General features: G+C 44.1%; 1 protein-coding gene across 1 annotated transcript; it reads left to right on the forward strand.

The window, feature by feature from the left end:
* Window positions 1–106: 106 nt before the first annotated feature.
* LOC311521497 (uncharacterized protein) lies at window positions 107–6,937 on the forward strand (the record flags this gene model as incomplete). Its single annotated transcript, XM_084629822.1, has 3 exons — window positions 107–662; window positions 1,251–1,710; window positions 6,925–6,937. 3 exons carry the CDS (start codon window positions 107–109, stop codon window positions 6,935–6,937), a joined length of 1,029 nt encoding a protein of 342 aa, XP_084485948.1.
* Between the last annotated feature and the right edge of the window lie 9,645 nt (window positions 6,938–16,582).

Here is a 16,582-nt window from a genome sequence, read left to right on the forward strand (position 1 = left end):
GGACAGCACTCTCAACTCAGATGCACTGGCCAGGTAGACAGGAAAAGAACCGCGAACTTTTGAATCTCATTTCCTGTTTGGCCAGCGTGGCAAGCTGCAGGTGACCATGATGGAGTCCCAGAATCGCAAAAGAGCTCCAGCATGGACCGAATGGGAGGTACGGGATCTGATCGCTGTTTGGGGAGAGGAATCCGTGCTATCAGAACTCCGTTCCAGTTTTCGAAATGCCAAAACCTTTGTGAAAATCTCCCAGGGCATGAAGGACAGAGGCCATAACAGGGACCCGAAGCAGTGCCGCGTGAAACTGAAGGAGCTGAGGCAAGCCTACCAGAAAACCAGAGAGGCAAACAGCCGCTCTGGGTCAGAGCCCCAAACATGCCGCTTCTATGATGAGCTGCATGCCATTTTAGGGGGTTCAGCCACCACTACCCCAGCCATGTTGTTTGACTCCTTCAATGGAGATGGAGGCAATATGGAAGCAGGTTTTGGGGACGAAGAAGATGATGATGAGGAGGAGGTTGTAGATAGCTCACAGCAAGCAAGCGGAGAAACCGGTTTTCCCGACAGCCAGGAACTGTTTCTCACCCTAGACCTGGAGCCAGTACCCCCCGAACCCACCCAAGGCTGCCTCCTAGACCCAGCAGGCGGAGAAGGGACCTCTGGTGAGTGTACCTTTTAAAATACTATACATGGTTTAAAAGCAAGCATGTGAAAGGATTACTTTGCCCTGGCATTTGCGGTTCTCCTAGATGTAGTCCTAAAGCCTTTGCAAAAAGTTTCTGGGGAGGGCAGCCTTATTGCGTCCTTCATGGTAGGACACTTTACGACTCCAGGCCAGTAACACGTACTCGGGAATCATTGTAGAACAAAGCATTGCAGTGTATGTTTGCTGGCATTCAAACAACATCCGTTCTTTATCTCTCTGTGTTATCCTCAGGAGAGTGAGATATAATTCATGGTCACCTGGTTGAAATAGAGTGCTTTTCTTCAGGGGACACTCAGAGGAGCCCATTCCTGCTGGGCTGTTTGCCTGTGGCTAAACATAAATGTTCCCCGCTGTTAGCCACAGGGAGGGGGGAAGGTTGAGGGGGTAGTCATGCGGTGGGAGGAGGCAAAATGCGACCTTGTAACGAAAGCACATGTGCTATGTATGTAATGTTAACAGCAAGGTTTACCCTGAAAGAGTGTAGCCACTGTTTTATAAAATGTGTCTTTTTAAATACCGCTGTCCCTTTTTTTTTCTCCACCAGCTGCATGTGTTTCAATGATCACAGGATCTTCTCCTTCCCAGAGGCTAGTGAAGCTTAGAAAGAAAGAAAAACGCACTCGCGATGAAATGTTCTCCGAGCTCATGCTGTCCTCCCACACTGACAGAGCACAGACGAATGCGTGGAGGCAAATAATGTCAGAGTGCAGGAAAGCACAAAATGACCGGGAGGAGAGGTGGCGGGCTGAAGAGAGTAAGTGGCGGGCTGAAGAGAGTAAGTGGCGGGCTGAAGACAGGGCTGAAGCTCAAATGTGGCGGCAGCGTGATGAGAGGAGGCAGGATTCAATGCTGAGGCTGCTGCAGGACCAAACCAGTATGCTCCAGTGTATGGTTGAGCTGCAGCAAAGGCAGCTGGAGCACAGACTGCCACTGCTGCCCCTCTGTAACCAACCGCCCTCCTCCCCAAGTTCCATAGCCTCCACACCCAGATGCCCAAGAACGCGGTGTGGGGGCCTCCGGCCAACCAGCCACTCCACCACAGAGGATTGCCCAAAAAAAAAGAAGGCTGTCATTCAATAAATTGTAAAGTTGTAAACTTTTAAAGTGCTGTGCTTAAAGTGCTGTGTGGCATTTTCCTTCTCTCCTCCACCACCCCTCCTGGGCTACCTTGGTAGTCATCCCCCTATTTGTGTGATGAATGAATAAAGAATGCATGAATGTGAAGCAACAATGACTTTATTGCCTCTGCAAGCGGTGATTGAAGGGAGGAGGGGCGGGTGGTTAGCTTACAGGGAAGTAGAGTGAACCAAGGGGCGGGGGGTTTCATCAAGGAGAAACAAACAGAACTTTCACACCGTAGCCTGGCCAGTCATGAAACTGGTTTTCAAAGCTTCTCTGATGCGTACCGCGCCCTCCTGTGCTCTTCTAACCGCCCTGGTGTCTGGCTGCGCGTAACCAGCAGCCAGGCGATTTCCCTCAACCTCCCACCCCGCCATAAACGTCTCCCCCTTACTCTCACAGATATTGTGGAGCACACAGCAAGCAGTAATAACAGTGGGAATATTCGTTTCGCTGAGGTCTAAGCGAGTCAGTAAACTGCGCCAGCGCGCCTTTAAACGTCCAAATGCACATTCTACCACCATTCTGCACTTGCTCAGCCTGTAGTTGAACAGCTCCTGACTACTGTCCAGGCTGCCTGTGTACGGCTTCATGAGCCATGGCATTAAGGGGTAGGCTGGGTCCCCAAGGATACATATAGGCATTTCAACATCCCCAACAGTTATTTTCTGGTCTGGGAATAAAGTCCCTTCCTGCAGCTTTTGAAACAGACCAGAGTTCCTGAAGATGCGAGCGTCATGTACCTTTCCCGGCCATCCCACGTTGATGTTGGTGAAACGTCCCTTGTGATCCACCAGAGCTTGCAGCACTATCGAAAAATACCCCTTGCGGTTTATGTACTCGGTGGCTTGGTGCTCCGGTGCCAAGATAGGGATATGGGTTCCGTCTATAGCCCCACCACAGTTAGGGAATCCCATTGCAGCAAAGCCATCCACTATGACCTGCACATTTCCCAGGGTCACTACCCTTGATATCAGCAGATCTTTGATTGCGTGGACTACTTGCATCACAGCAGCCCCCACAGTAGATTTGCCCACTCCAAATTGATTCCCGACAGACCGGTAGCTGTCTGGAGTTGCAAGCTTCCACAGGGCTATTGCCACTCGCTTCTCAACTGTGAGGGCTGCTCTCATCTTGGTATTCATGCGCCTCAGGGCAGGGGAAAGCAAGTCACAAAGTTCCATGAAAGTGCCCTTACGCATGCGAAAGTTTCACAGCCACTGGGAATCATCCCAGACCTGCAACACTATGCGGTCCCACCAGTCTGTGCTTGTTTCCCGAGCCCAGAATCGGCGTTCCACAGCATGAACCTGCCCCATTAGCACCATGATGCATGCATTGGCAGGGCCTATGCTTTCAGAGAAATCTGTGTCCATGTCCTGATCACTCACGTGACCGCGCTGACGTCGCCTCCTCGCCCGGTATCGCTTTGCCAGGTTCTGGTGCTGCATATACTGCTGGATAATGCGTGTGGTGTTTAATGTGCTCCTAATTGCCAAAGTGAGCTGAGCGGCCTCCATGCTTGCCTTGGTATGGCGTCCGCACAGAAAAAAGGCGCGGAACGATTGTCTGCCGTTGCTCTGACGGAGGGAGGGGCGACTGACGACACGGCTTACAGGGTTGGCTTCAGGGAGCTAAAATCAACAAAGGGGGTGGCTTTACATCAAGGAGTATTTCAGGCAGGACTTCACGGAGGGTTCCAATAAGAAATGGTGCACCTAAGTTATCATTCTTATTGGAACAAGGAGGTTAGCCTGGCCTCTGATTGATACATGGCTAGATTTACCTCGCTGCACCTTCTCTGTGAGTGACTGCAGTGTGACCTAGAGGAATGAGTCCCCTAGACAGGGGAGGAGGCAAATGAGTACAAAACAAATCTGGTCTTTTTCTTGTTTTGACCCACTCCATCTATCTTTTACATCTTTGGCTGGCAGCAGACGGTGCAGAAGGACTGCATGCCATCCACATCTCATGGCTGCTCGGCAGAAGATGGTACAGTACACCTGCTAGCAATCCTCATCTCTTGCCTGCCTGGCAGAAGATGGTACAGTACGCCTGCCCACTCACCATAAGACAGTTCAATAGGACTGACTGCAGGACTAAAGAGAATGACCTGGTCAAGTCACTCCAAATTTAGTCCCTGCGCCCATGTCTGCCCAGGCGCTCCCAGCCGACGTGGCCAGGAGCACCTCGGACATGACGAGGACGACTACCAGTCGTATTGCACCGTCTGCTGCCAGAAGGCAATGGGTTGCTGCTACTGTGCAGCAAAGCCGTACCGCGTCTGCCAGCACCCAGGAGACATAGGGTGACGGTTACCTGAGCGGGCTCCATGCTTGCCGTGGTATGGCGTCTGCACAGGTAACCCAGGAAAAAAGGCGCGAAATGATTGTCTGCCCTTGCTTTCACGGAGGGAGGGAGGGAACGGGGGCCTGACGATATGTACCCAGAACCACCCGCGACAATGTTTTAGCCACATCAGGCATTGGGATCTCAACCCAGAATTCCAATGGGCAGCGGACACTGCGGGAACTGTGGGATAGCTACCCACAGTGCAACGCTCCGGAAGTCGACTCTAGCCTCGGTACTGTGGAAGCACTCCGCCGAGTTAATGCACTTAATGCACTTAGAGCATTTTCTGTGGGGGGACACACACTCGAATATATAAAACCGATTTCTAAAAAACCGACTTCTATAAATTCGACCTTATTCCGTAGTGTAGACATACCCTGAGAACAAGAGATTTGAAACGGCCATTCCTAGCTCAGTCAAGCCATCTCCAGTGGGATTAGAGCTGCACAAAATGTATTTGGTGAATAAGTAAATTAGCCAAAAAAATGCATTTTTCAGAGTAATGAATCTGCTCATGAATTCAGGATGAATTGGGTGAATAGTTTCAGCCAAAAAAAAAAAATTGGAAATGTCAAAATCAATTTTGACTTTCAAAAAGAATGATTTTGACGTTTTGTTTCCCATCGATATTTGTGAAACAATGTTTGAAACATTTCACTGAAGTTGAACAAAAAAAATTTAGATTTTGTTTCATCAAGAAAAAAAATCAATTTCATATCTAAACAAACTGATTTTTTTTTCAGTTCAGCCACTGAACACACACACACAAGTCAATTATTCCCCCAGCTCTAAGGGAGCTATTACCTTATTGTGCTCAAACATTCCACTCTGTATAGTCAGGACCAAAAGAGTGAAGTGTTAATTCCTACCTGGACCACTGAGTTCCTTTTGTACTTATAACTATGGCCCTGTGTACAATAGGAAAACGTGTACATGTTTTAGTGACTGGTGCAGTCTACCCATGCTCCCGAAAGGAGATGCTGTAATGGAAGCCAGGCACAGGACACTTACCACTAGAACTGCTCAGATGTTTTTATTTAAAACACTTTTTCCCCAATGAAAAATGCCTTATCTGGGGGGAAAAAAAATTTTTCCCAGGGAATTTTGTTTTGATTGAAATTTTCTAGTTTTTCAAAAGCCAGTTTTTTCCCCATTTTTATCATTGTTTGTTTGTTTTTCCCCACTTTTCCTTCCCTCTGGAAAAAAAAGTGGGGGTGGGGGGGAGAAAAGAGATGTAAAATAAACATTTAATCAAAAAACTGAAAAATAATCCACAAAAACATTTGGAAGAACCCCCAGAAATTTTAGTATCTATCACAACTTTTCAGAGAAAACATTTTTTGACCATTTCTGTTTATCATTTTGCCTTTTAACTCTGCTCTTAGTACTCAGAATTTGGGTTAAGGACTGTAAAATTCACTTTGCGAGAGGAACTACTCATTGACACTGCCAGAACTGACAGCAGAATTTAGCCCACTGGTTGGCAGTTGCTCCTTGTGTCTGTCCAGCTTTCGAATCCTATTGGACACATGCTCCTTATCCTCCATGTTTAAAAAAAAAAAAAAAAGCTGATCCACGGAAGGGATGAAATGGCCGTGAGCCTCCGAGCAACTTGTGCAGGTATTGTGGCATAATCTCTGCACACCTGGAGGATGCAATGCACGAGTGGGTTTTCTAGCCGGCAGAACACAGGCAGCCAGCTCATCCAAGTATGGATCTGATTATTTTCTTGCTACCAGAATAACAATGGCTCCACTCCCAACTGCTGAAAAGGAAGTGACACCTTTTCCAGAAGAGCTGTAGTTTGATGTGTGTTAAGCTGAATTTGTTAACTCGCGTGTGTGGTATCATGCCAGTGAATTATCACATTTTCTGCATGAAGAACAAGAGGACTTGTGGCACCTTAGAGTGCATCACTACAAAAGGTTCCTTCCCGCCTCCCCCACTCTCCTGCTGGTAATAGCTCACCTAAGTGATCGCTCTGGTTACAGTGTGTCTGGTAACACCCATTGTTTCATGTTCTCTGTGTATATAAATCTCCCCACTGTATTTTCCACTGCATGCATCCGATGAAGTGAGCTGCAGCTCACGAAAGTTTATGCTCAAATAAATTGGTTAGTCTCTAAGGTGCCACAAGTTCTCCTTTTCTTTTTGCGGATACAGACTAACACGGCTGCTACTCTGAAACCTGTCATTTTCTGCATGGTTTGCAATGTGTTTAAAACTTACATTTCTGTCTTATATGTCATCATTTCTAACCCACTATACAGCCTACACTTTACATAAGGTTATCATTGGCTTATCCAAGGCAGAAAAAAGCAGCACCTAATTAAAAAAAACCTCTTAACAGATGACTATGATGACTGATGCTTTTGATACATGGTAGCAGAGACACCAAAATACATTCATAACATTTGATTGTCAAACATTTGTGTTTATTACAATTTCCATACATAGAATACACCATTATAATAGCCCAATGAGAAAAGGCAGATGGAAAAATCTTTAGTAGGCAAATTTGATTTTAAGATGCTACTTTAATATGTGATCTGTGCAATTTGCAAGCACTTGCCATGTCATGACAGCACATCAGTGCTGCTTAAACACATGCAAGGAATCATTCAGGCGCATTTGATGACATTGAGCCTGCTTCAGGAGATTGGGAATGATAAAGGCGAGTTGTACATTAAACACTAGGGCCGCAAACATTCTTTCCAGATTCTTTTTTTTTTTTTTTTAAATTACAGGAAAATGAAATAACCCTGTAAATTACCCAGAACTGCATGGTAGCCCTTGAAGGAAAGCAAAATGTCTGTGACCTATTGCCCTAGGTCACAGACATTTTGATATTATGATAGCATCAGGTATTTATGATATTTGATTATGATAGCATCAGGTCTAATGGTTGCAATATGCAAACGACTGCCACAAGGTGAACTGTGCTTCCATCTGCCTCTACCTATTCAAATTTCCTCAACAAACTCAATCTGCTAAATAACCAGGGAAAAGTAACTCTGTGACTATTTCCACCCAAATCTCATTAAGCCAATCAACTTTTTTTACAAACTGCATTGAGCATTTGTTAGGCTGGGAGGTTAATTTTTCCCACCCATTTCTCAGGTGACAAGCTGCATTGTAATGTCTCACAGCAGGCTTTTGACACTGTCTCGCATGACCTTCTCATAAACAAACTAGGGAAATACAACTTAGATGGAGCTATGAAAAGGTGGGTGCATAACTGGTTGGAAAATCGTTCCCAGAGAGTAGTTATCAGTGGTTCACAGTCATGCTGGAAGGACATAATGATTGGGGTCCTGCAGGGATCGGTTCTGGGTCCGGTTCTGTTCAATATCTTCATCAAAGATTTAGATAATGGCACAGAGAGTACACTTATAAAGTTTGTGGACGATACCAAGCTGGGAGGGATTGCAAGTGCTTTGGAGGATTGGATTAAAATTCAAAATGATCTGGACAAACTGGAGAAATGTTCTGACGTACATAGGATGAAATTCAATAAAGACAAATTCAAAGTACTCCACTTAGGAAGGAACAATCAGTTGCCCACATACAAAATGGGAAATGACTGCCTAGGAAGGAGTACTGCCGAATGGGATCTGGGGGTCATAGTGGATCACAAGCTAAATACGAGTCAACCGTGTAAAACTGTTGTAAAAAATGCAAACATCATTCTGGGATGTATTAGCGGAAGCAAGACACAAGAAGTAATTCTTCCGCTGTACTCTGCGCTGATTAGGCCTTACCTGGAGTAGTGTCCAATTCTGGGCTCCACATTTCAGGAAAGATGTGGACAAATTGGAGAAAGTCCAGAGAAGAGCAACAAAAATGATTAAAGGTCTAGAAAACATGACTTATGAGGGAAGATTGAAAAAATTGGGTTTGTTTAGTCTGGAGAAGAGAAGACTGAGAGGGGACATGATAACAGTTTTCAAGTACATAAAAGGTTGTTACAAGGAGGAGGGAGGAAAAATTGTTCTTCTTAACCTCTGAGGATAGGACAAGAAGCAGTGGGCTTAAATCACCGCAAGGGCAGTTTAGGTTAGACATTAGGAAAAACTTTCCTAACTGTCAGGGTGGTTAAGCACTGGAATAAATTGTGTTGGGAGGTTGTGGAATCTCCATCATTGGGGATTTTTAAGAGTAGGTTGGACAAACACCAGTCAGGGATGGTCTAGATAATAAAAAAAGCAGGTCTTGATAATGGGGCCTGGATTGACGTCGACATTTGCAAAACTTGGAGGTTGTTGTTTTATCATTCTGACTACTAGCACATTTTGAAACCAGAAACTGAATAATCAAGGGTTTATTTTATTGTCTGGTTCCCTTACCATGAACTTCCTGTCTCAGCTACCGTCTCTTTCAATTCTGATCAAAGCAGTTTGTCTTTGTCATTTGGCTCGCTCAAGTCAGCGTGATACAGCTGAGAAAAGAGGACTGATAAGCATTCATGAGTAGAGATGGGGAGGAAATTTTGTAGAACAATTTTTTTTTTAAATGGAAAATTAATTTGACCAAAGTGAACATTTTTGTTTTAATCAACATTGTCTAGTTTGTGATGAAAAGCCAGAAAGTGATTTTTAAAGACATTTTTCAAGGGGCTTTTTTTTCAGCTAATGGTTTCGATGTATCCTTTGAAAACTGCTCTATTAGGCAAAAAGAAAAGGAGGACTTGTGGCACCTTAGACACTAACCAATTTATTTGAGCATGAGCTTTCGTGAGCTACAGCTCACCGATGAAGTGAACTGTAGCTCACGAAAGCTCATGCTCAAATAAATTGGTTAGTCTCTGAGGTGCCACAAGTCCTCCTTTTCTTTTTGCAAAGACAGACTAACACGGCTGTTACTCTGAAACCTGTCTATTAGGCAAGGTTACCTCACTCCACAAATCTTAAGCTCCATCAACAGACGACACTGACCGACAACTGGTTTCATGAAGAAATGGTGACCTAGCACACACTGCTTTTAGTCCCGAGTGTATGCTACTCTACTGGCCACCATCTTTTCTCTGGCCATGCTGTCAGATTCATCCCACTGTGATGTCAAAAGCTGCTCATAATCTTGCGTTACAAGCTGTAGTGTGTCTCCTTGGGTGCCAACACCAAGTAACATACATTGCACAGACATACTGCATTGTGGTCAGGCACAACTCTCCAATTAGTAAAAAGAAAAGGAGGACTTGTGGCACCTTAGAGACTAACCAATTTATTAGAGCATAAGCTTTCGTGAGCTACAGTTCACTTCATCGGTGAGCTCAGATGCATATCTGAGCTGCAGTTTCCACGATATGCATCTGAGGAAGTGAGCTGTAGCTCACGAAAGCTTATGCTCTAATAAATTGGTTAGTCTCTAAGGTGCCACAAGTCCTCCTTTTCTTTTTGCGAATACAGACTAACACGGCTGCTACTCTGAAACATCTCCAATTAGTAGTTCCCAGAGGGGTCTGGCCACCTGGAGCAGCTGCACTTAGGAATGGCAAAGTCATGTGACTGGCAATTTTACATCTTGTGCAGAAGTTAAATGTTTGCACAATACATGGTATGTGAAATTAACTAATTTCCTTCTTGTGCAAGGTTTCACTACTGGAAATACAGAGTAAATTATTTTCCTCTTGATATACGTTAAGATTAAATATTAAAACACCACTTTGGAATCATAGCAATCTACTCTAAATCCTTGGGAGAACTTGGGAAATATTACCAAGTACTGAATCCAATCCTGAAGTCCTTACTCAGGCAAAACAACTGCATTTTTCCAAACTATTGGATCCACATCCAGTTAATTCACTATTCCAGTCAGGTTCCAACTCCCCCTTTTTCTAACCCTGAAAGGCAAAACTCCCATTCATTTCAGTGGGGTCCGGATTAGACCCCATACTGAAGGTTGGTACTTTACACCCCAGACTGAAAGGCACAGATGCACAAAACGTACAGTTTGGGGAAAGTTCACCTGTTCAAAACGCAGGTTGTCTCACAGCCACCTCAAAGTGCCAAGGCTCACTTTAATTCCCCGCTGAGAGAGCTGTTCGAAATGCACTGGGCTGGCAATAGCAATTGTTTTCAATACGCTGGCCTCAGGCCAGATCCCAAGGCTGCTGCAAGATGCTCGACAGCCCTAACACCGCCCAGGATGTGAAAGTGCAGATGAGAGAAAGGTTCCCATAATTCACTGCTTGTTTGCATGCACCTCATGGAATAGGTCACTGAGCCTCACTGCAGCACACCACAGGAGACAAAGGGACAAGCCTGCAGCATTCTTTTCCTAAACACTTCCCCTGCCAGGGGGTTTCATCCTCCTTCCAAAGTTGCTCGGCCTGTTCCCAGTAGGGTCTGTGTCACAGGCTGTCCTGTCAGAATACAAATGAGCCCCCAAAACCAACACATTACTGGCCTCTTCTTCTGGAAAAGATTTCTTAATCCCTCCAAGTCTCCCTCTATTCTGAGGGGTGGGAATTCTTTATATAACTAGCCCCCTTCCCAGCCAACTTTGCCAGCTCATTCCTGCCTGTCCTGGTGACTACAATTCCCAGCCTGTCCTATTCTCTTGCTCTGGTGAGAGGGAGGCTGGTGGATGCACCCACAAACCCAGCTTGAGCCCTCAGTGTTGAGGGGAAAGAGGACTGCCTGCCTGTCTGAGCTCAGACCCTGAATACAGATAGCAGTGTAGGTTCCTTCCCCAAACTGCCTCCCTGAGACCATTTATCCCTGAGTAACCAGGTCCCCCGTCCTAGTTATTTCTTTAATCAGATCATCCTGGAATGAGCTATTGCTGTCCCTAGAAACTTCCCCTCGCCGGCCCTAGGGTGGTGGTACTCCCCATGCCACTCAGACACAAACCAGCTTCACAGTGCTTTGAAGAATTCAAAACCCCATTCCTGAGTAACAAAAAAAGACCCTTCCACCTCTACTTCCAGTGACCTTCTAGAGAGCTTTTGATTAGTAATTATATTAACTTCCTTTTTGCATTCTAAGCAACATATATGGAGATTAATTCATTAAAGGTTTTGTACTAATCAAAGAAGCCCAAAAAAAGTGACCAAAAAACCTCACTCACTCACCCCCCTCTGAAGTCAATTCCTAATGAGAGCTTGTCTCATCTCTAAACTTCTATTGAACTTCCAGCAATTCTTTGAAGAGCCGCAAAGTATTTTACAAAGTTTTCCTAAGGTGACATAAAACTTTAATACATTTTACAATAAACCACATTTTTCTGCTGAACTCATGCTGAGATCTGAAAATATCCAGCAACAAGTCTGTCTATTAAAGCCTCTGTCTTTTGTTGGACATTTCACTTGCATTAACTAGGAAATTGCCCAGGCCCATTGTCGAGGTGCCGCATGTGTGGTCTCCCCTCTTTCCGAAAACCACAGCAGATTGTAACAGTAAAGCCCTGATCCTTCCTTGTCATTTCTTGTTTCTCTCTGGATATACTGTAATGCCATGTGCTTTCAAGTTCCTTATCTTACTTTATCCTTTCTTCTTTAAGAAGCAGTGTCTTGTTCTTTCTTGTGCTAGAACTCTCCTTTCTGTAGAAGCAGTAGGAAGACATTAGGGATAAGATTGTCCAGCCCTTTTTTGAATTGTATGCATTTGTCTAATCGGTTTCAGAGTAACAGCCGTGTTAGTCTGTATTTGCAAAAAGAAAAGGAGTACTTGTGGCACCTTAGAGACTAACCAATTTATTTGAGCATAAGCTTTCGTGAGCTATTATCCTCCCATTATCTTTGCAGATGCCTGGACATTCACAGGATCCAGGACAGGGATTTTACTCTACAGTGTAGGCTGCTGACCCCTTTTCTACACAGGAGGAGAAGATCAGTGCTCAGACAATGACAGAGGCATAATGTTGATGATGCATCAGAAGGATGAGAGTGCAGAGCTCAATCTTGGCTTTGCAGATCTGCGAGATATTTTAGCCACTGACATCAGTGGATCTCTCTCTGGATACATAAAGGGAGCAGAGCAAGGGGCCATTTTAACAAAGATAAGAATTGCACTTTAATTTTAAAAAATGAACGCACTAACACAGCTCCCTTCCCTGAACATTGTTCGTTCACACAATCATTACAAGCTGAACTCTCCCAAGTGTATGATTTCAAACTTGCCGATTGTTCCTGAGGCACTTAATAAAAAAAACACAAAATCCAAGATGGCTAAAGGTTTCGGTCTGTGCACCAAGCACTTCAGAAAGAAAGATCAGGGCAGCTTGAGGTTTCACTGTGGCAGGTTTGTTACTCTCTAAGGTGCCACAAGTCCTCCTTTTCTTTATGCGAATACAGACTAACACAGCTGCTACTCTGAAACCTGTGGTAGGTTTGTTATTCTGTACTAGACATACTGGGCTTTCAGTCTCCGTCATTCAGTAACTGAGGAGATGTTTTTAATGATTATGTGTATTTTGAGGGAAAGAGGGAAGAAAGCAGGGACCTAACTCAGGCCATAAAGAGGCCCATCATGCACTCAAATTCAGATTAAGCCAATTGAAGTTTTGCCTGAGTAAACTGTACAGGGAATGGACCCAAAGTCTGCACATCATGTGACATTCATATAGATTACAAACAGTTCAGCAGAGATTATTTTCAACTACTCTAATGGCCTGGTGTTTGTCCATGGGGATATTGTGTGCATATTATATTATCTTCCGCAGTGCAATCCATGGCCGAACAGGGAGACTGGCAATCTCATAACCCCTCAACCTGCAGCAAAGTAAAGTAATGCTAGGAAAGCATTTATTTCAAGGCGGTTGAAAAATGCTCTTTACATTCCACTAGCTATTTGGGCCAAAACAAGTTTAATTTAGTTCAAATATTTTTGTGGATTTTTTTTTTTTTGGTGGAACAAAAATCAAAAAAAAATCTGGTTTTGTTCCCCTCCCCCCTTTTCTTTTTTCAAAGGGGAGATATTAAAAAAATGAAAAAGATATCGGGGCTGGGTTAGAAAAGGGCTCCACAGACCAGAGTTTGGGAAGCACGACTGCACCCTGTTTGGAAGCATACAGGGTATATTGCTGACTGTCCCAAAGCGAATTAAAGGCAACAGGCCCAGTCCTATCTCAGATGGTTTACGAATTGAGACTGGAAGCTTGGAAAGCAGGTGAACTCACCCACACCGTGTGAACTCACCCATAAATACACATACCTATTATGGGCTAAGCTGTGACTCAGACCATACACCCACACCAGAGAGTAATCAGAGGGAGTTGAACCCACCTTGCACATGGTAGCAACAAGCTGGGAACTATGCCTCAGAGCAGCATCTCTAAGACACAGTGCTTCCCAGGGCAATTCATGCACCACCCCCCTTGCTCAAGTCTACACCTACCATTGAAATCTAGTGCAGTGAAGCTTCAGAGTGTCCCTTTCCTTCTTCCTGAATAGATGTAAATAAAAATCTTTCATGCTACTCAGTCCTGGAGTCTTCACAAGTTTCATTGGACATTTTGTCTGGAGGATCAGACCCCGTGCATAGATAAGCTACAGGTAATAAGAGACATGGAAAAAAATAAATGTATCATAATAGTCAACACCTAGACACCACAGTCATGGGGGCCTTATCAATGCAGGAGATTTTTAGAAAGATAAATAAATCTATTCTAGCTCTTGCATGTGGAAGTATCTATGGGACTTTCAAATCCAACAGGTCCAGGCTAAACAGATAAATTATCTGAAATAAAAACAGCTAAATAATACAAGGAAATATCCCCAATCCAAAGGATGCCTAACTTGAGCTGTAAGAACTTGTGAGTGATCCTAAATTTACCCACTGAGAGTAGCCTCACCGACATCATAAGGGGTTTTCACAGTGCACAGAGGCAAGCGTGTGCATGAGGCTTTGCTGGAGCAGGACTTTGGGGACAGGGCCGGCTCTAGGTTTTTTGCTGCCCCAAGCAAAAAAATTGCCACCCCAAGCTCCCAGAGCACAACTGGCCAAGCACTTTGCTGGTGCCTAGAGCTGGTCCTCTTTGGGGAGTAGGACTGAGTCTGCAGGCTGATCCACGGGAAGACTGCTGACTCAGAAGAGTTCCCAGTTAGTAGGAAAGCCTGTGCGCCTAACTCAAGCAACTTGGCCGGACTTAAAGTGGTGGAGAGGAAAGCACCTCCACATGACGCTCCATTTCACCTAGACATTTAAGAACTTCGGGAAACAGGGGTCTCTGGACTTAACCGAAGTTCCTGTTAAAATACACACGCAAGAACTGTCTGGAGGGCTTTCATTACAATGGCTAGTTCTCCATGGGACACGAAACAAGACATGTGCCAAATATCAAACCAACCACTTTGTGTGCGGTGTCTTTTTCTCTCATCCTTTGTTCATGCTGCCTTTTTAGAGTGCACAGGCCAGGGACTCTCTCTTTTTATATATGACATAGCAGCACCCAAACTGTGCTAATCCAAAAAAAAACTCCTCCAATAACTGTCTTGAACATGAATCTTAAGCCCATCTGACATTTCAAAAGGGTAAAGTAAAATATACACAGATGTGAAAAATGTGTGTCTTTACTCCCTACAAGTAAATAAAACTACCTATTCTGAAAATATCAAAAGGTAATCTCTCTCTTCAAATCATGTGAAGCGACAGGAAGTGGCTCCCAGTTCTCATGGCATTAATCAAATCTAGACTCAGTTTAATGATGTCAACAGTCATCTTTAGCTTCCATAATCATTGCAAGGGCTTGGGCTGAAATTATTTGACCTCAGGCTTTTTGTTCATTTTTCAAAAATATTTTAGAGCCTGTGTAATGTTTGGAGAAAGTTTCATGTTCTGAACAGGGACCAAATCATAGACTGATTATTATTTATTACCTTTCTAATTCAGCCAGACTTTAATTACATGTACAAAACCTCAGGATAATCTGAGGCACATAAACACCCACTTTTGGTAATCTGATAATCACACACAAAAAGCAGATCATGAGGTTGTCTATGTGAGTCGCTGAGCTGCTGACAAACTCCTTCAAAAATAATCTTGAAAAATAATGAAAATCTGTTTTATGAATGAAGTTTGTGTCAAGAAAAGGCAGTGTTTCCTTCAGCATTATAAACAGCCCTTTGATGAAAGTTTCATAAATGGTTTAATTTTTCTCTTTCATCTTATCTCACTCATCTAAAACCTGTCTATTTTTTTTTAAAGTACAGCATAGGCAGAGGAACAGATGAGTTTAGGAGACAGGAGACCTCATGAAGGATCCAGGCATGAAAGTACTAGCCTGCCTGTTCGAAGGAGATTGTTTTGTGAGCCATGTTATAAACGACTCATGGACTAACCCACCCCAGCACTGTGGAATGGACTCAGAAGAGTGCCAAGAGCATTCACAATGCACAAGGCTTTTAACACTCGACTGGATCCAAAGAGTACATGGTAGGGAACAGACCCCGCTTGCAGGGAGATGGATGGGATGGTCTAACAGGTCTTCTCAAACTTGCCCTGCTTTGACTCTCTGACCACCTTCCTGCCCCAAGCTCCTCCTCCATGCACACAGGATGTGAAGGAAAGGGGGTGTAAGACCAAAGTGCAATCCCGATGTGTGTCCGCATGGCAGAGGAAATCTAGATGTGTTTAAACCACATCTTACACATTTTGGGTGAAATTCTGGCCCCATCAAGCCAAAGGGAGTTTTGCTGATGACTTCAGTGGGGTCAAGATTTCACCTTTTGGTATTATCATAAAGAGAATACTGAATCATAGAAATCTTATGAAGAATGGAAAGAGAATCAAAAGCATGACAGCTTGTTCATCGCCAGGTCAAACAAGGGCCAGGTTCACCACTCAGAAACCCAGGAGGGGTGAAAAGTATGCAAACGGAACCAACACGACATGCAGAACAGGAGATTATGTGATGAACTCAAAGGATAAGACATTTATTGGAATGTGGAACATAAAAACATCATAGCACAGTGGAGCACTTGCAGTCATGATGGATGAGTCAAAATGATATGAGAGGACATCATCGGTTCATATGAAACAAGATTGGAAGGCAAAGCAAAAGTCTGCCACAATGAATATAGTTTTCAGAGTAGCAGCCGTGTTAGTGTATATTCGCAAAAAGAAAAGGAGGACTTGTGGCACCTTAGAGACTAACAAATTTATTTGAGTATAAGCTTTCGTGAGCTACAGATGAAGTGAGCTGTAGCTCACGAAAGCTTATGCTCAAATAAATTTGTTAGTCTCTAAGGTGCCACAAGTACTCCCTTTCTTTTAATGAATATAGTGACATTGGGAAGGGAAAGTGGTGGGTACCACATTGGTGTCACATTAGTTCTAAAGCTGAAGGCAGGCCAGGCTTTTATGGTATATCTCCTTGTATGCTGAAGGCAAGATTCAGTCACATTAGTGCATGGGTATGTACTGACCTCAGCAGTGCCCCAGGAATAGATTGACTAATGTTATAATG

This window comes from Lepidochelys olivacea, assembly GCF_965140295.1.
Source record: "Lepidochelys olivacea isolate rLepOli2 genome assembly, chromosome: 6".
NCBI classification, from domain to species: Eukaryota; Metazoa; Chordata; order Testudines; family Cheloniidae; genus Lepidochelys; species Lepidochelys olivacea.